The following is a 25,313-nucleotide window of genomic DNA, read 5'->3' on the forward strand; positions in this document are numbered from 1 at the left end:
CCAATATACTGCTTTTTATGTTCAGAGCATTCTATCATATATATAACATAGTCTGTGGTACAATTGATACAGCCTTTTATATCGAACTCTTTACCAGTAGTGTAAGAACTGAACTTTTTCGGCACTTTAATATAGCCACATGCACGGCACCTCCTACTACCATATCTGTAGGTGCCATTTGTTCGAAGCCAGGCTAGGGGAAAGCAAATTACCCAATGTTTTACCTCTTTTGTACACAAATTTACAGCCTTGTTCTATTGTTTTCTTAAGGGCAACATCTCCATACATCATAGCTTGATATTTTTTAATGATATTGCAAATAGTTGTATATTGATTTGAGTACTGGGCAATAAACAACGGTTTCTGATCTTTAGGTTTAACTTCTTTAGGGGCTAGGAGTTCACCTCTGTCCATATCGTCTACCTGTTTACCAATACTTTCAATCTGCTTTTTGGGGTATCCCCTATCTGTCAGTTCCTTTTTGGCTTTTTTTGTATCCACTTGTTTGCAAACAGCTTCTTTTCACCCTCACCATTTGTCCTTTGATAATTCCTTTTACCACGTATCTAGGGTTATTACTGGTAGCATGAAGGAGGGCATTACCTGCTATAGACTTTCAATAGAGGTCAGTTTTAACTTTCTTTGCAGTATTATTTGCACTTAACATTAAGTCAAGATAGTTAATTTTATCTTTATTCCACTCATATGTGAATCTCCTACCCATAGAATTTCTATTAAGAAATTAAACATAGTTCTGACCCTTCTTTGTCACCATCCCAGACCATAATCAGGTTGTCTATAAATCTTTTATACAGGATTATAGACTTCCTAAACGGGTTACTATCTCCTAGGACCAGACACGGTTTCAGCCACCCCATAAACAAGTTAGCATATGAGGGCGCAAACCACGCCCCCCCAGCAGTTCCTTGCTTTTGTAGGTAGTATTCCCCCTCGAACATTAAATAGTTATGCTCTAGGAGGAACTTGATAACATCCAATAGAAATTCTTTAAATCCATTGTCAAAGTTTCTTTCCAAATCTAGGAATTGAGCAATAACTCTTAAACCAAGGTCATGTGGGATTGTGGAATATAAAGAAACCACATTGACTGTCAACCAGCTGAATGTTTCTTTCCATACAAAATCTTTAAAGATGTTTAAAACTTGCTTAGTGTCTTTTAGATGACTCTCTAATCTTTGGAGCCGGGGCTGTAAAATCTCATCCACCCAATTTGAAAGTAGTTCAAGTACTGATCCCATTCCTGATATGATCGGTCTCCCTTTTATATCATTCAGCCCTTTGTGTGTTTTAGGCAGATGATAGAAAATGGGTATTTTAGGTTGCTCTACAAAAAGACTCTCAAATGCAGCTCTATTTATGTGGCCATTTTCCAGCCCCTCATCCAAAATAGATTGCAGCTTTCTCTGTATCCATACTGTAGGATTCATAGATAATTTACAATAGACAGCTTCATCACTTAGTTGTCTTATGGATTCTGCTATATACCAGCTTCTGTCACTTACCACTATACTATTCCTTTTGTCTGATCTTCCTCTTTTTTTTTATTGAGATGATGCAAACAAACAATCAATATATAAAAATTACCAACATAATGGCAAAATATATTAATGTGAAGGAATGTCTCAACCTAAACATGTCTTGCGTGAAAAGATAAGCAGATAGTGCAACATCTCATTTTTTTTTTAAGTTTTTCAAACTATAGATATAAACATATATCCCTTGTGACTATGATAAAACATCTTAAAAAGTGTTGTCCCAGGGTAGTGAACAAGGGTCATTCATGGACCTCCAAAATAATAATTATAGCTGGGGGGGAGTTTTAGGGCGGGGGATGGAAAGGAATAAAATAGGGTTTGCGTAGGATGCATTTTCCTATGCTTATCCAGTAAGGATAAGGGGGTTGGGGAGGGAGCTATATTTGGCGAATATGTACTATCAGAGCTGATGCAGCTATGTGCAGTATAAGCTAGTAGGTGATACACAAAATAAGATCATATGTAATATAGGGTTGAAATATGGGTATATTGAAGACTCATTTCAGCGATGAATACTATATGAACTATTAACTAAATTTGTAACTTCAAACCAAAAGGAAAGAAAAATCAATTAAATACAGAGGCTAATCAAATCAATATTATAGGAGGGTGTGCCACGTTCTAAATATATAGAGGCAAATGGATCTTCTATGTATACAGTATCTCACAAAAGTGAGTGCAGCCCTCACATTTTTGTAAATATTTTATTATATCTTTTCATGTGACAACATTGAAGAACTGACACTTTGCTACAATGTAAAGTAGTGAGTGTACAGCCTGTATAACAGTGTAAATTTTGCTGTCCCCTCAAAATAACTCAACATACAGTCATTAATGTCTAAACCGTTGGCAACAAAAGTGAGTACACCCCTAAGTAGAAATATCCAAATTGGGCCCAAAGTGTCAATATTTTGTGTGGCCACCATTATTTTCCAGCACTGCCTTAATCCTCTTGGACATGGAGTTCACCAGAGCTTCACAGGTTGCCAGTGGAGTTCTCTTCCACTCCTCCATGATGATATCACGGAGCTGATGGATTTTAGAGACCTTGCGCTCCCCCACCTTCCGTTTGAGGATGCCCCACAGATGCTCAATATGATTTAGGTCTGGAAACATGCTTGGCCAGTCCATCACCTTTACCATTAGCTTCTTTAACAAGGCAGTGGTCGTCTTGAAGGTGTGTTTGGGGTCTTTATCATGTTGGAATACTGCCCTGCGGCCCAGTCTCCAAAGGGAGGGTATCATGCTCTGCTTCAGTATGTCACAGTACATGTTGGCATTCATGTTCCCTCAATGAACTGTAGCTCCCCAGTGCTGGCAGCACTCATGCAGGCCCAGACCATGACACTCCCATCACCATGCTTGACTGTAGGCAAGACACACTTGTCTTTGTACTCCTCACCTGGTTGCCGCCACAGACGCTTGACACCATCTAAACCAAATAAGTTTATCTTAGTCTAATCGGACCACAGGACATGGTTCCAGTTATCAATGTCCTTAGTCTGCTTGTCTTCAGCAAACTGCGGGCTTTCTTGTGCATCATCTTTAGAAGAGGCTTCCTTCTGGACAACAGCCATGCAGACCAATTTGATGCAGTGTACGGCGTATGGTCTGAGCACTGACAGGCTGACCCCCCACCTCTTCAATCTCTGCAGCAATGCTGGCAGCACTCATACATCTATTTCACAAAGACAAAATCTGGATATGATGCTAAGCACGTGCACTCAACTTCTTTGGTCGACCATGGCGAGGCCTGTTTTGAGTGGAACCTGTCCTGTGAAACCGCTGTATGGTCTTGCCCACCAAGCAGCTTTCAGGGTCTTGGCAGTCTTCTTATAGCCTAGGCCATCTTTATGTAGAGCAACAATACTTTTTTTCAGATCCTCAGAGTTCTTTGCCATGAGGTGCCATGTTGAACTTCCAGTGACCAGCATGATAGAGTGTGGGAGCGGTAACACCAAATTTAACACACCTGCTCCCCATTTATGCCTGAGACCTTGTAACACTGAGTCACATGACACTAGGGAGGGAAAATGGCTATATGGGCCCAATTTGGACATTTCCACTTAGGGGTGTACTCACTTTTGTTGCCAACTGTTTAGACATTAATGGCTGTGTGTTGAGTTATTTTGAGGGGACAGCAAATGTACACTGTTATACAGGCTGTACACCCACTACTTTACATTTAGCAAAGTGTAATTTCTTCAGTGTTGTCACATGAAAAGATATAATAAAATATTTACAAAAATGTGTACTCACTTTTGTGAGATACTGTGTGTATATGTGTGAGTGTGTATATATATATATATATATATATATATATATATATATGTGTATGTGTATGTATATATATATATATATATATATATATATTTATTTTTTCTTACACCCCACTACTACCAACTGTGCAGTTTTTATTTTTATTATTAAAAAACAAACAAAACAAAAAACGCATTATAATGCCCTCTAATATTTTGAGGGCATTTGGGGCACTTTTAGAAAATTAACCAGAGATCGGATCTCTGGTTAATTCTCTGAGTGTTGCTACTCGCGGTAGCAATAACCTGCCACTTGTAATGGCTGGGTAATTAACTTGCACCCGCAAACGGGCAAATTTGCCTGTTTGCGGGCATGCTGTAATTTAGCACTCCACTTGTAATCTGGCACTATATGTATAACACTGCTGCCATATAGTGCCTAAGACATATGTGCATGCAGTTTTACAAGAATAAATTTGGCTCCGATAATAGCTGAATGGCATAAGCTGAATCCTCTGAACACACATCTACTACCTCAGTATGCTGTAAATGTGATATATTAGGATTTTTTTTTTTTTTTTCCAATTATGCGCTTTGTCTGAATCATTAAAGTTTACTTTTGATTTCCATGTCCTTTAAAACACAGGCATATTTAAATGTAATTTGTGATATTCTCCATATGTTTAGTGTAATATAATTCTGTTAGCTAAATGTCAATTAAATCACAAAAAGACAGCTTATGAAAAAGCTAATATAGTTTCTAAAATAAACTTTTTATAAATACTGATATCATTATGCAATAACATTTGTTTTTGTATTCTAGCTGCTGGGGCTTTGGCAAAGTTAACACAAGGATTGAAAGAGGAATCAATGGCTTATATATATCACTGTCAGAACCATTATTTTTGTCCTATTGGATTTGAAGCTACCCCTACAAAAGCCTGTAAGGCTTATAGGTGAGCAAATTGTATCCATGCCATGATGAGCAGATAAAGTGATGCAGGTCTGATTACTAAAAAGAAAAAAAAAAACATGATCATAGACGGGCCAATAGCCAGCAAGGGGGATACATTGTTGTGTTTTTTATTTTAAAAATTACAAATACTGTGCTTATACTTACTGATCAGTGACGAGTGTAACTATCTCTTTATTTGTGGCCTCTGTCATCTCTTGGCAACTTCTGATTTTATATGTGTGTGTGTATGTGTGTATGTATATATATATATGTATATATATATATATATATATATATATATACAGGGAGTGCAGAATTATTAGGCAAATGAGTATTTTGACCACATCATCCTCTTTATGCATGTTGTCTTACTCCAAGCTGTATAGGCTCGAAAGCCTACTACCAATTAAGCATATTAGGTGATGTGCATCTCTGTAATGAGAAGGGGTGTGGTCTGACATCAACACCCTATATCAGGTGTGCATAATTATTAGGCAACTTCCTTTCCTTTGGCAAAATGGGTCAAAAGAAGGACTTGACAGGCTCAGAAAAGTAAAAAATAGTGAGATATCTTGCAGAGGGATGCAGCACTCTTAAAATTGTAAAGCTTCTGAAGCGTGATCATCGAACAATCAAGCGTTTCATTCAAAATAGTCAACAGGGTCGCAAGAAGCGTGTGGAAAAACCAAGGCGCAAAATAACTGCCCATGAACTGAGAAAAGTCAAGCGTGCAGCTGCCAAGATGCCACTTGCCACCAGTTTAGCCATATTTCAGAGCTGCAACATCACTGGAGTGCCCAAAAGCACAAGGTGTGCAATACTCACAGACATGGCCAAGGTAAGAAAGGCTGAAAGACGACCACCACTGAACAAGACACACAAGCTGAAACGTTAAGACTGGGCCAAGAAATATCTCAAGACTGATTTTTCTAAGGTTTTATGGACTGATGAAATGAGAGTTAGTCTTGATGGGCCAGATGGATGGGCCCGTGGCTGGATTGGTAAAGGGCAGAGAGCTCCAGTCCGACTCAGACGCCAGCAAGGTGGAGGTGGAGTACTGGTTTGGGCTGGTATCATCAAAGATGAGCTTGTGGGGCCTTTTCGGGTTGAGGATGGAGTCAAGCTCAACTCCCAGTCCTACTGCCAGTTTCTGGAAGACACCTTCTTCAAGCAGTGGTACAGGAAGAAGTCTGCATCCTTCAAGAAAAACATGATTTTCATGCAGGACAATGCTCCATCACACGTGTCCAAGTACTCCACAGCGTGGCTGGCAAGAAAGGGTATAAAAGAAGAAAATCTAATGACATGGCCTCCTTGTTCACCTGATCTGAACCCCATTGAGAACCTGTGGTCCATCATCAAATGTGAGATTTACAAGGAGGGAAAACAGTACACCTCTCTGAACAGTGTCTGGGAGGCTGTGGTTGCTGCTGCATGCAATGTTGATGGTGAACAGATCAAAACACTGACAGAATCCATGGATGGCAGGCTTTTGAGTGTCCTTGCAAAGAAAGGTGGCTATATTGGTCACTGATTTGTTTTTGTTTTGTTTTTGAATGTCAGAAATGTATATTTGTGAATGTTGAGATGTTATATTGGTTTCACTGGTAAAAATAAATAATTGAAATGGGTATATATTTGTTTTTTGTTAAGTTGCCTAATAATTATGCACAGTAATAGTCACCTGCACACACAGATATCCCCCTAAAATAGCTATAACTAAAAACAAACTAAAAACTACTTCCAAAACTATTCAGCTTTGATATTAATGAGTTTTTTGGGTTCATTGAGAACATGGTTGTTGTTCAATAATAAAATTAATCCTCAAAAATACAACTTGCCTAATAATTCTGCACTCCCTGTATATATATATATATATGTGTGTGTGTGTGTGTGTATTTATTTCTGCTTGGTGATATTAGTGAGGACTATTGGCTGTAACGTATTTTATAAACAATTTGTACCATTGCAATTTAGCACTGAACTACTGAATCCTGCACTATCTATACTGGCAGAATGATAAACTTTGGCTGATTATATCTCAGATATGAGAGAGTCTGCACGTATACATGTGTTTGGTTACACTGCTGTAACATAAGCATGTTTGTACAAGAGACCCAGACGTAGGGTAAAATCTCAATACAAATATTAACATCTATTTAAATGTACAAGTATCCCTTTATGGTTATTCGAAACTGCTTAGTATTGTATATTCTTCATGTGATTTAGTCTAGGAGGTTCTGTTAGGGAGACAAAACACTTTGGGGCAGGGTTTGCATATCCTCTGGGTAGGTTTGGGCATTCCTTGAGTGAGGGCATACATAGAACATTGCTGGCAGAAGGAAGAGAAGTAGTGAATGCAAGATGATTAGGAGCTCTATTCCTAAAAAAAAAAGTATTATTCAGCCAATCGATAAACAGGGCTGCTATGCTTTGAGCTTCTCTTATATGCATAGCAACCAAGCCATCATAATGAGACTGGCGGTCTGAGAACTTGTGAAGGTAAGATTGTACTAAAAACATAGGTAGAATTTGCAGGATTAAGATTACTTACATTTCCATGAGGGATTTGTATTATTTGTGTTCCGAAATATTGCTGCATATTAAAAAAATGCATTATTAAATAAATGTTTGAACTACAATTCTGTTAAATATTTCAGAGGCCAGCTCTTCCAACATGAAGTTGAATATTGGATATTGATTGGCGAGCCAAGCAGGAAACATCCAACAATTCACTGTAAAAAGTATGTTTTAAAATTACTAAATATATTAAACCAGTTTAATTGCTGCTCACACCTTTTTTAAACATATAAATTATATAATTTGAAATAAAACAAATGCCAATTTGTGCAAACTATAAGTTGAAGATTAAATCTTATTCCCGTTCTCTGAGTACATTGCTATTCTTGCAGGTGGGCAGACATTGTAATTGACTTGAACACTCAAAATCCAGAATATTTTGATATTCGACACACTGAAAGGGGTCTGCAGTATAGGAAAACAAAAAAGGTGAGTTATTTTCATGTAGTCATACATGTATTAAAAGTGTTTGCTGAAGAAAAATTATTATTATTATTATTCTCTTGATATAGAAACCAAAAGTTGTTTTAGCATATTCCCACCTTGCTATCACCCACCATGTGAAACATCTCAAAGGCACATAATACAGCAGGCAATAAATATTTTGAAAGTTAATAAATCTTATATATATAACCTTATATCTTGAAATGCCCTTCCAGCCATGCAAACAAATATTCACAAGTATGGATTTGTGCTGTTGCCTTGGCTTAATAAGTCATTCCCTTTGTCACTTGGTTAGTATAAGCGTTTGTATTTAGAGAGCACAGACACAGAGAAACTCCTGATGATGTAGTGTAACATACTGAGTTTCTTTATTTGGAATAAAAAACTAACAAAAAAAAAACCTCACAAATGTTATTGAAATCACTTTATAGATTAATTCATGCAGTGTTGGTCATTTTATATGACCAGGGTATAAAATCACTATGCTGGTATAAATCCAGAATCCTGACTGACAACTGCCATAGCTTAGACTTCAAAGGGTCAGACAAGTACTTGTCTCTAATCTTTTTCTCTGATCTGTTCTAGATATGCAGAAGGGCAGATTCCTCCCATTATCCCCTTTATGACACACCCTAGTTTCTCCAACATAGGTGTGTCCGGTCCACGGCGTCATCCTTACTTGTGGGATATTCTCTTCCCCAACAGGAAATGGCAAAGAGCCCAGCAAAGCTGGTCACATGATCCCTCCTAGGCTCCGCCTACCCCAGTCATTCTCTTTGCCGTTGTACAGGCAACATCTCCACGGAGATGGCTTAGAGTTTTTTAGTGTTTAACTGTAGTTTTTCTTATTCAATCAAGAGTTTGTTATTTTAAAATAGTGCTGGTATGTACTATTTACTCTGAAACAGAAAAGAGATGAAGATTTCTGTTTGTAAGAGGAAAATGATTTTAGCAACCGTTACTAAAATCCATGGCTGTTCCACACAGGACTGTTGAGAGGAATTAACTTCAGTTGGGGGAACAGTGAGCAGTCTTTTGCTGCTTGAGGTATGACACATTCTAACAAGACGATGTAATGCTGGAAGCTGTCATTTTCCCTATGGGATCCGGTAAGCCATTTTTATTCAGACAGTAAATAAGGGCTTCACAAGGGCTTATTAAGACTGTAGACATTTTCTGGGCTAAATCGATTCATATATTACACATATTTAGCCTTGAGGAATCATTTAATCTGGGTATTTTGGTAAAATAATATCGGCAGGCACTGTTTTAGACACCTTATTCTTTAGGGGCTTTCCCTAATCATAGGCAGAGCCTCATTTTCGCGCCGGTATTGCGCACTTGTTTTTGAGAGGCATGACATGCAGTCGCATGTGTGAGGAGCTCTGATACATAGAAAAGACTTTCTGAAGGCGTCATTTGGTATCGTATTCCCCTTTGGGCTTGGTTGGGTCTCAGCAAAGCAGATACCAGGGACTGTAAAGGGGTTAAAGTTAAAAACGGCTCCGGTTCCGTTATTTTAAGGGTTAAAGCTTCCAAATTTGGTGTGCAATACTTTTAAGGCTTTAAGACACTGGTGAAAATTTGGTGAATTTTGAACAATTCCTTCATACTTTTTCGCAATTGCAGTAATAAAGTGTGTTCAGTTTAAAATTTAAAGTGACAGTAACGGTTTTATTTTAAAACGTTTTTTGTACTTTGTTATCAAGTTTATGCCTGTTTAACATGTCTGAACTACCAGATAGACTGTGTTCTGAATGTGGGGAAGCCAGGGTTCCTTCTCATTTAAATAAATGTGATTTATGTGACACTGAAAATGATGCCCAAGATGATTCCTCAAGTGAGGGGAGTAAGCATGGTACTGCATCATTCCCTCCTTCGTCTACACGAGTCTTGCCCACTCAGGAGGCCCCTAGTACATCTAGCGCGCCAATACTCCTTACTATGCAACAATTAACGGCTGTAATGGATAATTCTATCAAAAACATTTTAGCCAAAATGCCCACTTATCAGCGTAAGCGCGACTGCTCTGTTTTAGATACTGAAGAGCATGAGGACGCTGATGATAATGGTTCTGAAATGCCCCTACACCAGTCTGAGGGGGCCAGGGAGGTTTTGTCTGAGGGAGAAATTTCAGATTCAGGGAAAATTTCTCAACAAGCTGAACCCGATGTGATTACATTTAAATTTAAGTTGGAACATCTCCGCGCTCTGCTTAAGGAGGTATTATCCACTCTGGATGATTGTGAGAATTTGATCATCCCAGAGAAACTATGTAAAATGGACAAGTTCCTAGAGGTCCCGGGGCTCCCAGAAGCTTTTCCTATACCCAAGCGGGTGGCGGACATTGTAAATAAAGAATGGGAAAGGCCCGGTATACCTTTCGTCCCTCCCCCCATATTTAAAAAATTGTTTCCTATGGTCGACCCCAGAAAGGACTTATGGCAGACAGTCCCCAAGGTTGAGGGAGCGGTTTCTACTTTAAACAAACGCACCACTATACCCATAGAAGATAGTTGTGCTTTCAAAGATCCTATGGATAAAAAGTTAGAAGGTTTGCTTAAAAAGATGTTTGTTCAGCAGGGTTACCTTCTACAACCAATTTCATGCATTGTCCCTGTCACTACAGCCGCGTGTTTCTGGTTCGATGAGCTAGTAAAGGCGATCGATAGTGATTCTCCTCCTTATGAGGAGATTATGGACAGAATCCGTGCTCTCAAATTGGCTAATTCTTTCACCCTAGACGCCACTTTGCAATTGGCTAGGTTAGCGGCAAAGAATTCTGGGTTTGCTATTGTGGCGCGCAGAGCGCTTTGGTTGAAATCTTGGTCAGCTGATGCGTCTTCCAAGAACAAACTCCTTAACATTCCTTTCAAGGGGAAAACGCTGTTTGGCCCTGACTTGAAGGAGATTATCTCTGATATCACTGGGGGTAAGGGCCACGCCCTTCCTCAGGATAGGTCTTTCAAGGCCAAAAATAAACCTAATTTTCGTCCCTTTCGTAGAAACGGACCAGCCCCAAGTGCTACGTCCTCTAAGCAAGAGGGTAATGCTTCTCAAGCCAAGCCAGCCTGGAGACCAATGCAAGGCTGGAACAAGGGAAAGCAGGCCAAGAAACCTGCCACTGCTACCAAGACAGCATGAAATGTTGGCCCCCGATCCGGGACCGGATCTGGTGGGGGGCAGACTCTCTCTCTTCGCTCAGGCTTGGGCAAGAGATGTTCTGGATCCTTGGGCACTAGAAATAGTCTCCCAAGGTTATCTTCTGGAATTCAAGGGGCTTCCCCCAAGGGGGAGGTTCCACAGGTCTCAATTGTCTTCAGACCACATAAAAAGACAGGCATTCTTACATTGTGTAGAAGACCTGTTAAAAATGGGAGTTATTCATCCTGTTCCATTAGGAGAACAAGGGATGGGGTTCTACTCCAATCTGTTCATAGTTCCCAAAAAAGAGGGAACGTTCAGACCAATCTTAGATCTCAAGATCTTAAACAAGTTTCTCAAGGTTCCATCGTTCAAAATGGAAACCATTCGAACAATTCTTCCTTCCATCCAGGAAGGTCAATTCATGACCACGGTGGATTTAAAGGATGCGTATCTACATATTCCTATACACAAGGAACATCATCGGTTCCTAAGGTTCGCATTCCTGGACAAGCATTACCAGTTCGTGGCGCTTCCTTGCGGATTAGCCACTGCTCCAAGGATTTTCACAAAGGTACTAGGGTCCCTTCTAGCGGTGCTAAGACCAAGGGGCATTGCAGTAGTACCTTACTTGGACGACATTCTGATTCAAGCGTCGTCCCTTCCTCAAGCAAAGGCTCACACGGACATAGTCCTGGCCTTTCTCAGATCTCACGGATGGAAAGTGAACGTGGAAAAGAGTTCTCTATCTCCGTCGACAAGGGTTCCCTTCTTGGGAACAATAATAGACTCCTTAGAAATGAGGATTTTTCTGACAGAGGCCAGAAAAACAAAACTTCTAAACTCTTGTCGGACACTTCATTCCGTTCCTCTTCCTTCCATAGCGCAGTGCATGGAAGTAATAGGTTTGATGGTAGCGGCAATGGACATAGTTCCTTTTGCGCGCATTCATCTAAGACCATTACAACTGTGCATGCTCAGTCAGTGGAATGGGGACTATACAGACTTGTCTCCGAAGATACAAGTAAATCAGAGGACCAGAGACTCACTCCGTTGGTGGCTGTCCCTGGACAACCTGTCACAAGGGATGACCTTCCGCAGACCAGAGTGGGTCATTGTCACGACCGACGCCAGTCTGATGGGCTGGGGCGCGGTCTGGGGATCCCTGAAAGCTCAGGGTCTTTGGTCTCGGGAAGAATCTCTTCTACCGATAAATATTCTGGAACTGAGAGCGATATTCAATGCTCTCAAGGCTTGGCCTCAGCTAGCAAAGGCCAAGTTCATACGGTTTCAATCAGACAACATGACGACTGTTGCGTACATCAACCATCAGGGGGGAACAAGGAGTTCCCTGGCGATGGAAGAAGTGACCAAAATCATTCAATGGGCGGAGACTCACTCCTGCCACCTGTCTGCAATCCACATCCCAGGAGTGGAAAATTGGGAAGCGGATTTTCTGAGTCGTCAGACATTACATCCGGGGGAGTGGGAACTCCATCCGGAAATCTTTGCCCAAATTACTCAACTGTGGGGCATTCCAGACATGGATCTGATGGCCTCTCGTCAGAACTTCAAGGTTCCTTGCTACGGGTCCAGATCCAGGGATCCCAAGGCGACTCTAGTAGATGCACTAGTAGCACCTTGGACCTTCAAACTAGCTTATGTATTCCCGCCGTTTCCTCTCATCCCCAGGCTGGTAGCCAGGATCCATCAGGAGAGGGCGTCGGTGATCTTGATAGCTCCTGTGGCCACGCAGGACTTGGTATGCAGATCTGGTGAATATGTCATCGGCTCCACCATGGAAGCTACCTTTGAGACGAGACCTTCTTGTTCAAGGTCCATTCGAACATCCGAATCTGGTCTCACTCCAGCTGACTGCTTGGAGATTGAACGCTTGATCTTATCAAAACGAGGGTTCTCAGATTCTGTTATTGATACTCTTGTTCAGGCCAGAAAGCCTGTAACTAGAAAAATTTACCACAAAATATGGAAAAAATATATCTGTTGGTGTGAATCTAAAGGATTCCCTTGGGACAAGGTAAAGATTCCTAAGATTCTATCCTTTCTTCAAGAAGGATTGGAGAAAGGATTATCTGCAAGTTCCTTGAAGGGACAGATTTCTGCCTTGTCTGTGTTACTCCACAAAAAGCTGGCAGCTGTGCCAGATGTTCAAGCCTTTGTTCAGGCTCTGGTTAGAATTAAGCCTGTTTACAAACCTTTGACTCCCCCTTGGAGTCTCAACTTAGTTCTTTCAGTTCTTCAGGGGGTTCCGTTTGAACCCTTACATTCCGTTGATATTAAGTTATTATCTTGGAAAGTTTTGTTTTTGGTTGCAATTTCTTCTGCCAGAAGAGTTTCAGAATTATCTGCTCTGCAGTGTTCTCCTCCTTATCTGGTGTTCCATGCAGATAAGGTGGTTTTACGTACTAAACCTGGTTTTCTTCCAAAAGTTGTTTCTAACAAAAACATTAACCAGGAGATAGTCGTGCCTTCTTTGTGTCCGAAACCAGTTTCGAAGAAGGAACGTTTGTTGCACAATTTGGATGTTGTTCGCGCTCTAAAATTCTATTTAGATGCTACAAAGGATTTTAGACAAACATCTTCCTTGTTTGTTGTTTGTTCTGGTAAAAGGAGAGGTCAAAAAGCAACTTCTACCTCTCTCTCTTTTTGGATTAAAAGCATCATCAGATTGGCTTACGAGACTGCCGGACGGCAGCCTCCTGAAAGAATCACAGCTCATTCCACTAGGGCTGTGGCTTCCACATGGGCCTTCAAGAACGAGGCTTCTGTTGATCAGATATGTAGGGCAGCGACTTGGTCTTCACTGCACACTTTTACCAAATTTTACAAGTTTGATACTTTTGCTTCTTCTGAGGCTGTTTTTGGGAGAAAGGTTTTGCAAGCCGTGGTGCCTTCCATTTAGGTGACCTGATTTGCTCCCTCCCTTCATCCGTGTCCTAAAGCTTTGGTATTGGTTCCCACAAGTAAGGATGACGCCGTGGACCGGACACACCGATTTTGGAGAAAACAGAATTTATGTTTACCTGATAAATTACTTTCTCCAACGGTGTGTCCGGTCCACGGCCCGCCCTGGTTTTTTAATCAGGTCTGATAATTTATTTTCTTTAACTACAGTCACCACGGTATCATATGGTTTCTCCTATGCAAATATTCCTCCTTAACGTCGGTCGAATGACTGGGGTAGGCGGAGCCTAGGAGGGATCATGTGACCAGCTTTGCTGGGCTCTTTGCCATTTCCTGTTGGGGAAGAGAATATCCCACAAGTAAGGATGACGCCGTGGACCGGACACACCGTTGGAGAAAGTAATTTATCAGGTAAACATAAATTCTGTTTTTATTGCTAATCTAGACAATTGCCTTAGGAACAAAATTGCACAATAAACACAATTTTTGGGCTCTTTCTATAAAAAACTGTACGCTTCGCAAGGTGTGTCTTGGTCAAAAGGCATCTTTTCTTCCACACTTCTTCTTCTTTCATCTTTATTTCCTTTTCTCCCTGTTTCTTTAATTTTCTTTTTCTATTCCTCTCTAAGTCAATAACTTCACACTTTATTTGATTGTGAAGGGATGAGGCTCTGCCCCTACCCCTCTCAGATTACCAAGGCATGATGTCAGATAAGATTCATTGAAATTGTCAATCATAGAGTTCTTGAACAATATAAATCTGTTACAGGGTTAAGAAATATTTATGTTTCAGAATCTCTTTGGAATGCATGGAACATGCTCGTTGCTAGATGACGTGTTCAAATGTCTACCATTATGTTGCAATGTTTCAAAGAATTTCTTGTCTCTTTTTATGTACAAGTTATATTTCAATAAAAATGTATTTCATTTAAAATAGACAGAGGTGATATTGGAGTATGGGGCAGTGACAGAATCACCCTCAGTGAAGGAATTATTCACAAGACTACCACAGGTGTCGCGGGAACCGATCCCTCCTGTTGGGTTGTCAAAAAATAGTAATTTTTTGTTCATTTTGTCAATCTAGGAACCAACAATCTTAATCCTCCTTACAATGACCTGAATCTTCCAGATTTTCCTGGAATTTTTAATCTATTTGGTACAAGACCAAGCATTATATAAACCTTTTTCCTCTTCCAAATCAGCATGAAGGTATGGCCCCAATCCAGATTCTTTTTTGGTAGGTGGCAGTTTAAGCCTTTTTCTCTTGTAAGGTGTATCCAGTCCACGGATTCATCCTTTACTTGTGGGATATTCTCCTTCCCTACAGGAAGTGGCAAAGAGAGCACACAGCAGAGCTGTCCATATAGCTCCCCCTCTAGCTCCACCCCCCAGTCATTCTCTTTGCCGGCTCTAAGCAATCGGAAGGGTAAAGGGAATGTGGTGTTAGAATTGTAGTTTTTATTTTCTACAAGCAAAAGTTTGTTATTTTAAATGGTACCGGTGTGTACTATTTACTCTCTCTAGCAGAAAAGAGATGAAGATTTCTGCAGGGAGGAAGATGATTTTAGCATGTTGTAACTAAAATCCACTGCTGTTCCCACAAAGGACTGAGGAGTACAAGAAAACTTCAGTTGGGGAGAATGGTTTTGCAGGTCAGGCTGCAATAAGGTATGTTCAGTCATTTATTTCTAGACAAGACTGTGATAATGATAGAAAAGACTGATAAGATCCCCATGAGGGAAGGGTAAGCTGTATTCAGAGACTAAGTATGGAATTGCTAGCTTACATAACAGGGCTAATTTATGCTGGTTGACACTACTTAATGGCAAACGGTTTTTATTGAAAAATATTGTTTTTTGAGACACTTTGAAGGTTCCTTTGGGTTTCTTTCAGGGGTTGTTACCCACATGGCTATTATTAAAACACTTAGGAGTGTTTCTTTAGGCCTCACAGCACCGGAGTAAGGTGGGAGGGGCCTAATTTCCCGCCTCAGATGCAGTTTTAGTGACTAGAACTTCAGGCTGTTTCACATGGAGGGTCCTGCTACAGTTTCAGGACCCATAAGAAGCTTTTTCCCCACAAATCTGACTCCTAAGGGCAGGTAGGGCCACAGCAGGGCTGTGGCAAGGTGCTGAAGTTGTTTTAACCGGTCTGTTGGCTTAATATCGATCCGGTTTGGGCATTAAGGGGTTAATCGTTTTTATTGCTAGTGGTGCAATCTTACTAATGCTTTAGGTACATACTGTAAAAATTTCGAAAAGTTTGCTGCATTTTTCACTGTTTTGGAAAAATTGTGTGCCTTTTTATCTCTTAAAGGCACAGTAACGTTTTTTGCAAAGTGTGTTTTTACTTGATTAAAGTGATTTCTAAGCCTGTTTGCCTTACTTACTAGTCTGTTAAACATGTCTGACACCAAGGAACATCCTTGTTCAATGTGTTTAGAAGCCATGGTGGAACCCCCTCTCAGAATGTGTCCCACTTGTACTGATATGTCTATACATTTTAAAGAACATATTGTTGCACTTAAAAATGTGGCCCTAGATGATTCTCAGATAGAAGGTAATGAGGTTAGCCCGTTAACCTCTCCCCAAGTGTCACAACCAGTTACGCCCCTCTAGTGCGTCTAACTCTTTTATCTTACAAGACTTGGCGGCAGTCATGGATAATACCCTCTCAGTGTTTTTATCTAAACTGCCAATGTTACCTGCAAAGCGTGATAGCTCTGTTTTAAGAACAGATTCTGAACATTCTGACGCTTTAGTAGCCGTATCCGATATACACTCACAACGCTCTGAAATGGGGGCGAGGGATGTGCTGTCTGAGGGAGAAATTTCCGATTCAGGAAATGTTGCTCCTCAGACAGACTCAGATACGTTGGCTTTTAAATTTAAACTAGAACACCTCCGCTTATTGCTCAGGGAGGTATTAGTTACTCTGGATGACTGCGACCCTATGGTGGTTCCAGAGAAATTGTGTAAAATGGACAAGTACCTAGAAGTTCCTGTCTACACTGATGTGTTCCCGGTCCCTAAGAGGATTGCGGATATCGTTACTAGGGAGTGGGATAAACCAGGTATTCCCTTCGTTCCCCCCCTATTTTTAAGAAAATGTTCCCCATATCTAACCCCATGCGGGACTCGTGGCAGACGGTCCCTAAGGTGGAGGGGGCTGTTTCTTCACTTGCTAAACGCACAACTATACCAATCGAAGACAGTTGTGCTTTTAAAGACCCTATGGATAAAAAATTAGTTTACTTAAGAAAATTTTTGTTCAACAAGGTTTTCTTCTCCAACCTATTGCGTGCATTGTTCCTGTAACCACTGCAGCTGCTTTCTGGTTCAAGACAGTGGAAGATGCGCTCCAGAAGGAGACCTCATATGAGGACATTATGGACAGAATTAAGGCTCTTAAGCTGGCTAATTCTTTTATCACAGATGCCGCTTTCCAAATAGCTAAGTTAGCGGCAAAAAATTCAGGTTTCGCCATTTTAGCGCGCAGGGCATTATGGCTAAAGTCCTGGTCGGCTGATGTGTCGTCAAAATCCAAACTATTGAACATCCCTTTCAAAGGAAAGACCCTCTTCGGGCCTGAATTGAAAGAGATTATTTCAGAAATCACTGGGGGAAAAGGCCATGCTCTCCCCAGGACAAGTCCTTCAAGACGAAGAACAAACAAAATAATTTTCGTTCCTTTCGGAATTTCAGGAGCGGTCTTGCTTCATCCTCCCCTGCTGCAAAGCAAGAGGGTAACACTTCACAACCCAGGGCAGCCTGGAAGCCTTACCAGGGCTGGAAAAAGGGTAACCAGGCCAAGAAGCCTGCTGCTGCCTCTAAGACAGCATGGAGGGGTAGCCCCCGATCCGGGACCGGATCTAGTAGGCGGCAGACTCTCTCTCTTCGCTCAGGCCTGGGCAAGAGACGTACACGATCCCTGGGCCTTAGAGATTGTATCCCATGGATATCTTCTAGAATTCAAGGACTCCCCTCCAAGGGGAAGGTTCCATTATTTCTCGTCTGTCTTCAGACATGACAAGGAAAGAGGCGTTCTTACGCTGTGTAGAAGACCTACATACAATGGGAGTGATCCACCCAGTTCCAATTGCTGAACAAGGGCTGGGGTTTTACTCAAACCTGTTTGTGGTTCCCAAAAAAGAAGGAACTTTCAGACCAATCCTGGATCTCAAAATTCTAAACAAGTTCCTCAGTCCCATCATTCAAGATGGAGACCATTCGGACAATCTTACCAATGATCCAGGAGGGTCAATATATGACTACCGTGGATCTAAAGGATGCGTACCTACATATTCCTATCCACAAAGATCATCACCAGTTTATCAGGTTCGCCTTTCTGGAAAAGCATTATCAGTTTGTGGCTCTTACTTTCGGGTTGGCCACTGCTCCCAGAATTTTCACAAAGGTGCTAGGGTCCCTCCTGGCGGTTCTAAGACCGCGGGGCATAGCAGTGGCGCCTTATCTAGACGACATCTTAATTCAGGCGTCGACTTTCCAAAGAGCCAAGTGTCACACGGAAATTGTATTGGCCTTTCTGAGGTCTCACGGGTGGAAGGTGAACATCAAAAAGAGTTCTCTCTCCCCCCTCACAAGAGTTCCATTCCTAGGAACCCTAATAGACTCGGTAGAAATGAAAATATTTCTGACGGAGGTCAGAAAGGTAAAACTCTTAACTACTTGCCGAGTTCTTCATTCCATTCCTCGGCCATCTGTAGCTCAGTGCATGGAGACAATCGGACTAATGGTAGCGGCAATGGACATAGTCCCTTTTGCATGGATACACCTCAGACCACTGCAATTGTGCATGCTCAAACAGTGGAATGGGGATTATGCAGATTTGTCTCCTCAAATACAGTTGGACCAGGGGACCAGAGATTCTCTTCTCTGGTGGTTGTCTCAGGATCACCTGTCTCAGGGAATGTGTTTCCGCAGACCAGAGTGGATCATCGTAACGACCGACGCCAGTCTGTTGGGCTGGGGTGCAGTCTGGAACTCCCTGAAAGCTCAGGGCTTATGGTCTCGGGAAGAAGCTCTTCTCCCGATAAACATTCTGGAACTGAGGGCGATATTCAACGCGCTTCAGGCATGGCCTCAGCTAGCTGCGGCCAAATTCATCAGATTTCAGTCGGAAAACATCACGACTGTAGCTTATGTCAATCATCAAGGGGGAACAAGGAGTTCCCTAGCAATGATGGAAGTAACCAAAATAATCAGGTGGGCGGAGGATCACTCTTGCCATCTCTCAGCAATTCACATCCCAGGAGTAGACAACTGGGAGGCGGATTTCCTAAGTCGTCAGACTTTTCACCCGGGGGAGTGGGAACTCCACCCGGAGGTGTTTGCCCAGCTGATTCAGCTATGGGGCACTCCAGAATTGGATCTGATGGCGTCCCGTCAGAACACCAAACTTCCTCTTTACGGGTCCAGGTCCCGGGATCCCCAGGCGGTGTTGATAGATGCTCTAGCAGCGCCTTGGTCCTTCAATCTGGCCTATGATTTTCCACCGTTTCCTCTACTCCCGCGTCTGGTTGCCAGAATCAAGCAGGAGAGGGCTTCGGTGATTCTAATAGCGCCTGCATGGCCACACAGGACCTGGTATGCAGACCTAGTGGACATGTCCTCTGTGCCACCATGGACACTACCAGTGAGGCAGGACCTTCTAATATAAGGTCCTTTCAAACATCCAAATCTAATTTCTCTGCGTCTGACTGCTTGGAGATTGAACGCCTAATTCTATCAAAGCATGGGTTCTCTGAGTCGGTTATTGATACCCTGATTCAGGCTAGAAAGCCTGTCATCAGGAAGATCTACCATAAGATTTGGCGAAAATATCTTTTCTCTTGTTAAGTGTATCCAGTCCACGGATCATCCATTACTTGTGGGATATTCTCCTTCCCAACAGGAAGTTGCAAGAGGATCACCCACAGCATAGCTGCTATATAGCTCCTCCCCTCACTGCCATATCCAGTCATTCTCTTGCAACTCTCAACAAAGATGGACGTAGTAAGAGGAGAGTGGTGTATTATAGTTAGTTTCTTAACTTCAATCAAAAGTTTATTTTAAATGGTACCGGAGTGTACTGTTTTATCAAAGGCAGCATTAGAAGAAGAATCTGCCTATGATTTCTATGATCTTAGCAGAAGTAACTAAGATCCATTGCCGTTCTCACATATTCTGAGGAGTGAGGTAACTTCAGAGGGGGAATGGCGTACAGGTTTTCCTGCAATAAGGTATGTGCAGTTAACATATTTCTAGGGATGGAATTTGCTAGAAAGATGCTGCTGATACCGGATTAATGTAAGTTAAGCCTAAATGCAGTGATTTAATAGCGACTGGTATCAGGCTTATTAACAGAGATACATACTCTTATAAAAGTGTAATATAAAACGTTTGCTGGCATGTTAATCGTTTTTATATATGTTTGGTGACAAAACTTATTGGGGCCTAGTTTTTTCTCCACATGGCTGGCTTGATTTTTGCCTAGAAACAGTTTCCTGAGGGTTTCCACTGTTGTAATATGAGTGGGAGGGGCCTATTTTAGCGCTTTTCTGCGCAGCTAAAATTACAGACAGAGACACTCAGCTTCCTTCTGCATGATACAGTACATCTCTGAAGGGCTCAAAAGGCTTCAAAAGTCGTGTTTGAGGAGGGTAACAACCACAGTAGACCTGTGGCAGTTGTTGTGACTGTGTTTAAAAACGTTTTTGTCATTTATAATTCCGTTTTTGGTATTAAGGGGTTAATCATCCATTTGCAAGTGGGTGCAATGCTCTGCTAACTTGTTACATACACTGTAAAAATTTCGTTAGTGTAACTGCCTTTTTTCACTGTTATTCCAAATTTTGCCAAAATTTGTTTCTCTTAAAGGCACAGTAACGTTTTTATATTGCTTGTTAACTTGGTTTAAAGTGTTTTCCAAGCTTGCTAGTCTCATTGCTAGTCTGTATAAACATGTCTGACACAGAGGAAACTACTTGTTCATTATGTTTAAAAGCCATGGTGGAGCCCCATAGGAGAATGTGTACTAAATGTATTGATTTCACCTTAAACAGTAAAGATCAGTCTTTATCTATAAAAGAATTGTCACCAGAGGGGTCTGTCGAGGGGGAAGTTATGCCGACTAACTCTCCCCACGTGTCGGACCCTTCGCCTCCCGCTCGAGGGACGCACGCTAATATGGCGCCAAGTACATCAGGGATGCCCATAGCGATTACTTTGCAGGACATGGCTGCAATCATGAATAATACCCTGTCACAGGTATTAGCCAGATTGCCTGAATTGAGAGGCAAGCGCGATAGCTCTGGGGTTAGACGAGATACAGAGCGTGTAGATGCTGTAAGAGCCATGTCTGATACTGCGTCACAATGTGCATAACCTGAGGACGGAGAGCTTCAGTCTGTGGGTGACGTCTCTGAATCGGGGAAACCTGATTCAGAAATTTCTAATTTTAAATTTAAGCTTGAGAACCTCCGTGTATTGCTTGGGGAGGTATTGGCTGCTCTGAATGACTGCGACACAATTGCAGTGCCAGAGAAATTGTGTAGGCTGGATAAATACTATGCAGTGCCAGTGAGTACTGATGTTTTTCCAATACCTAAAAGGCTTACAGAAATTATTAGTAAGGAGTGGGATAGACCCGGTGTGCCCTTTTCCCCACCTCCTATATTTAGAAAAATGTTTCCAATAGATGCCACTACACGGGACTTATGGCAGACAGTCCCTAAGGTGGAGGGAGCAGTTTCTACTTTAGCAAAGCGTACCACTATCCCGGTTGAGGACAGTTGTGCTTTTTCAGATCCAACGGATAAAAAATTAGAGGGTTACCTTAAGAAAATGTTTATTCAACAAGGTTTCATTTTACAGCCCCTTGCATGCATTGCGCCTGTCACTGCTGCGGCGGCGTTCTGGTTTGAGGCCCTGGAAGAGGCCATCGATACAGCTCCATTGACTGAAATTATTGACAAGCTTAGAACACTTAAGCTAGCTAACTCATTTGTTTCTGACGCCATTGTTCATTTGACTAAACTAACGGCTAAGAATTCCGGATTCGCCATCCAGGCGCGCAGGACGCTATGGCTTGAATCCTGGTCAGCTGATGTGACTTCAAAGTCTAAATTACTCAACATTCCTTTCAAGGGGCAGACCTTATTCGGGCCTGGTTTGAAAGAAATTATTGCTGACATTACTGGAGGTAAGGGTCATACCCTTCCTCAGGACAGGGCCAAATCAAGGGCCAAACAGTCTAATTTTCGTGCCTTTCGAAATTTCAAGGCAGGTGCAGGATCAGCTCCCTCTACTTCAAAACAAGAGGGAACTTTTGCTCAATCTAAGCAGGCCTGGAAACCTACCCAGTCCTGGAACAAGGGCAAGCAGGCCAGAAAGCCTGCTGCTGCCTCCAAGACAGCATGAAGGAGCGGCCCCCTATCCGACAACGGACCTAGTAGGGGGCAGACTCTCTCTCTTCGCCCAGGCGTGGGCAAGAGATGTTCAGGATCCCTGGGCGTTGGAGATCATATCTCAGGGATATCTTCTGGATTTCAAAGCTTCTCCCCCACAAGGGAGATTTCACCTTTCAAGATTATCTGCAAACCAGATAAAGAAAGAGGCATTCCTAAGCTGCGTGCAAGACCTCCTTGTAATGGGAGTGATCCATCCAGTTCCACGGACGGAACAAGGACAGGGGTTTTATTCAAATCTGTTTGTGGTTCCCAAAAAAGAGGGAACCTTCAGACCAATTTTGGATTTAAAGATCCTAAACAAATTCCTCAGAGTTCCATCATTCAAGATGGAAACTATTCGAACCATTTTACCCATGATCCAAGAGGGTCAGTACATGACCACAGTGAACTTAAAGGATGCCTACCTTCACATTCCGATTCACAAGAATCATCATCGGTTCCTGAGGTTTGCCTTTCTAGACAGGCATTACCAGTTTGTAGCTCTTCCATTCGGGTTGGCTACAGCCCCAAGAATTTTTACAAAGGTTCTGGGCTCACTTCTGGCGGTTCTAAGACCGCGAGGCATAGCGGTGGCTCCTTACCTAGACGACATCCTGATACAGGCGTCAAGCTTTCAAATTGCCAAGTCTCATACAGAGATAATTCTGGCATTTCTGAGGTCGCATGGGTGGAAAGTGAACGAAGAAAAGAGTTCTCTATCTCCTCTCACAAGGGTTTCCTTCCTAGGGACTCTGATAGATTCTATAGAAATGAAAATTTACCTGACGGAGTCCAGGTTATCAAAACTTCTAAATGCTTGCCGTGTTCTTCACTCCATTCCGCGCCCCACGGTGGCTCAGTGCATGGAAGTAATCGGCTTAATGGTAGCGGCGATGGACATAGTGCCATTTGCGCGCCTGCATCTCAGACCGCTGCAATTATGCATGCTCAGTCAGTGGAATGGGGATTACACAGATTTGTCCCCTCCACTAAATCTGGATCAGGAAACCAGAGATTCTCTTCTCCGGTGGTTATCTCGGGTCCATCTGTCCAAAGGTATGACCTTTCGCAGGCCAGATTGGACCATTGTAACAACAGACGCCAGCCTTCTAGGTTGGGGTGCAGTCTGGAACTCCCTGAAGGCTCAGGGTTCATGGACTCAGGAGGAGAAACTCCTCCCAATAAATATTCTGGAGTTAAGAGCAATATTCAATGCTCTTCTAGCTTGGCCTCAGTTATCAAAACTGAGGTTCATCAGATTTCAGTCGGACAACATCACGACTGTGGCTTACATTAACCATCAAGGGGGGACCAGGAGTTCCCTAGCGATGTTGGAAGTCTCCAAGATAATTCGCTGGGCAGAGACTCACTCTTGCCACCTGTCAGCGATCCATATCCCAGGGGTAGAGAACTGGGAGGCGGATTTTCTAAGTCGTCAGACTTTTCATCCGGGGGAGTGGGAACTCCATCCGGAGGTGTTTGCTCAATTGGTTCTCCGTTGGGGCAAACCAGAACTGGATCTCATGGCGTCTCGCCAGAACGCCAAGCTTCCTTGTTACGGATCCAGGTCCAGGGACCCAGAAGCGGCACTGATAGATGCTCTAGCAGCGCCTTGGTTCTTCAACCTGGTTTATGTGTTTCCACCGTTTCCTCTGCTCCCTCGTCTGATTGCCAAAATCAAACAGGAGAGAGCATCGGTGATATTGATAGCGCCTGCGTGGCCACGCAGGACCTGGTATGCAGACCTAGTGGACATGTCATCCTTTCCACCATGGACTCTGCCTCTGAGACAAGACCTTCTAATACAAGGTCCTTTCAATCAGCCGAATCTACTTTCTCTGAGACTGACTGCATGGAGATTGAACGCTTGATTCTATCAAAGCGTGGCTTCTCCGAGTCAGTAATTGATACCTTAATACAGGCACGAAAGCCTGTCACCAGGAAAATTTACCACAGGATATGGCGTAAATATCTTCATTGGTGTGAATCCAAGAATTACTCATGGAGTAGGGTTAAGATTCCTAGAATATTGTCCTTCCTCCAAGAGGGTTTGGACAAAGGATTATCAGCTAGTTCTTTAAAGGGACAGATTTCTGCTCTGTCTATTCTTTTACACAAGCGTCTGGCAGAAGTTCCAGACGTTCAGGCATTTTGTCAGGCTTTAGTTAGAATTAAGCCTGTGTTTAAACCTGTTGCTCCCCCATGGAGCTTAAACTTGGTTCTTAAAGTTCTTCAAGGGGTTCCGTTTGAACCCCTTCATTCTATTGATATCAAACTTCTATCATGGAAAGTTCTTTTTCTTATGGCTATTTCCTCGGCTCGAAGAGTCTCGGAGTTATCTGCCTTACATTGTGATTCTCCTTATCTGATCTTTCATTCAGATAAAGTAGTTCTGCGTACAAAACCTGGGTTTTTACCTAAGGTGGTTTCTAACAAGAATATCAATCAAGAGATTGTTGTTCCATCATTATGCCCTAATCCTTCTTCAAAGAAGGAACGTCTTTTGCATAATCTAGACGTAGTCCGTGCATTGAAGTTTTACTTGCAGGCTACTAAAGATTTTCGTCAAACATCTACCCTGTTTGTTGTTTACTCTGGACAAAGAATTACAGCTCATTCTACTAGAGCTGTGGCTTCCACCTGGGCCTTTAAAAATGAGGCCTCTGGAGTGCAACCTTCTTTATATATGGACAGTCTCCTTACAAGGCTCCCTATCTCCAAACTCTATACCTGGGCTGTGAAACTCTGTAGCAGCGGCTTGGGAATATTTATAGAGAACTTGCAGGAGCCTTTAGGTCATCTGACAAGAGAGACCACTTAACGCATCTATCTCACCTCCTTAAAAGCACAATGTGATAGAGACTGCAATCTTAACATCTATTCTGCCTGACAATGGATTCATATGTACCCTGTAAATAGAGGGTTCCTATCAACATGAGCGTAAAACCCTAAAAAGTCCCTATAAATCCTAAGAGTAAACAAGTGCAAGACATACTGAACAC

General features: G+C 42.2%; 1 protein-coding gene across 1 annotated transcript in view; it reads left to right on the forward strand.

The window, feature by feature from the left end:
• BIVM (basic, immunoglobulin-like variable motif containing) overlaps nucleotides 1-25,313 on the forward strand; it is a 79,314-nt gene that overhangs the window by 19,322 nt on the left and 34,679 nt on the right. The window contains exons 4-6 of the mRNA XM_053705474.1: nucleotides 4,638-4,770; nucleotides 7,430-7,513; nucleotides 7,682-7,778. Coding sequence (XP_053561449.1) covers nucleotides 4,638-4,770; nucleotides 7,430-7,513; nucleotides 7,682-7,778 — 314 coding nt within the window. The remainder of the gene's footprint in view (nucleotides 1-4,637; nucleotides 4,771-7,429; nucleotides 7,514-7,681; nucleotides 7,779-25,313) is intronic.

This window comes from Bombina bombina, chromosome 3 (assembly GCF_027579735.1).
Source record: "Bombina bombina isolate aBomBom1 chromosome 3, aBomBom1.pri, whole genome shotgun sequence".
NCBI lineage: Eukaryota > Metazoa > Chordata > Amphibia > Anura > Bombinatoridae > Bombina > Bombina bombina.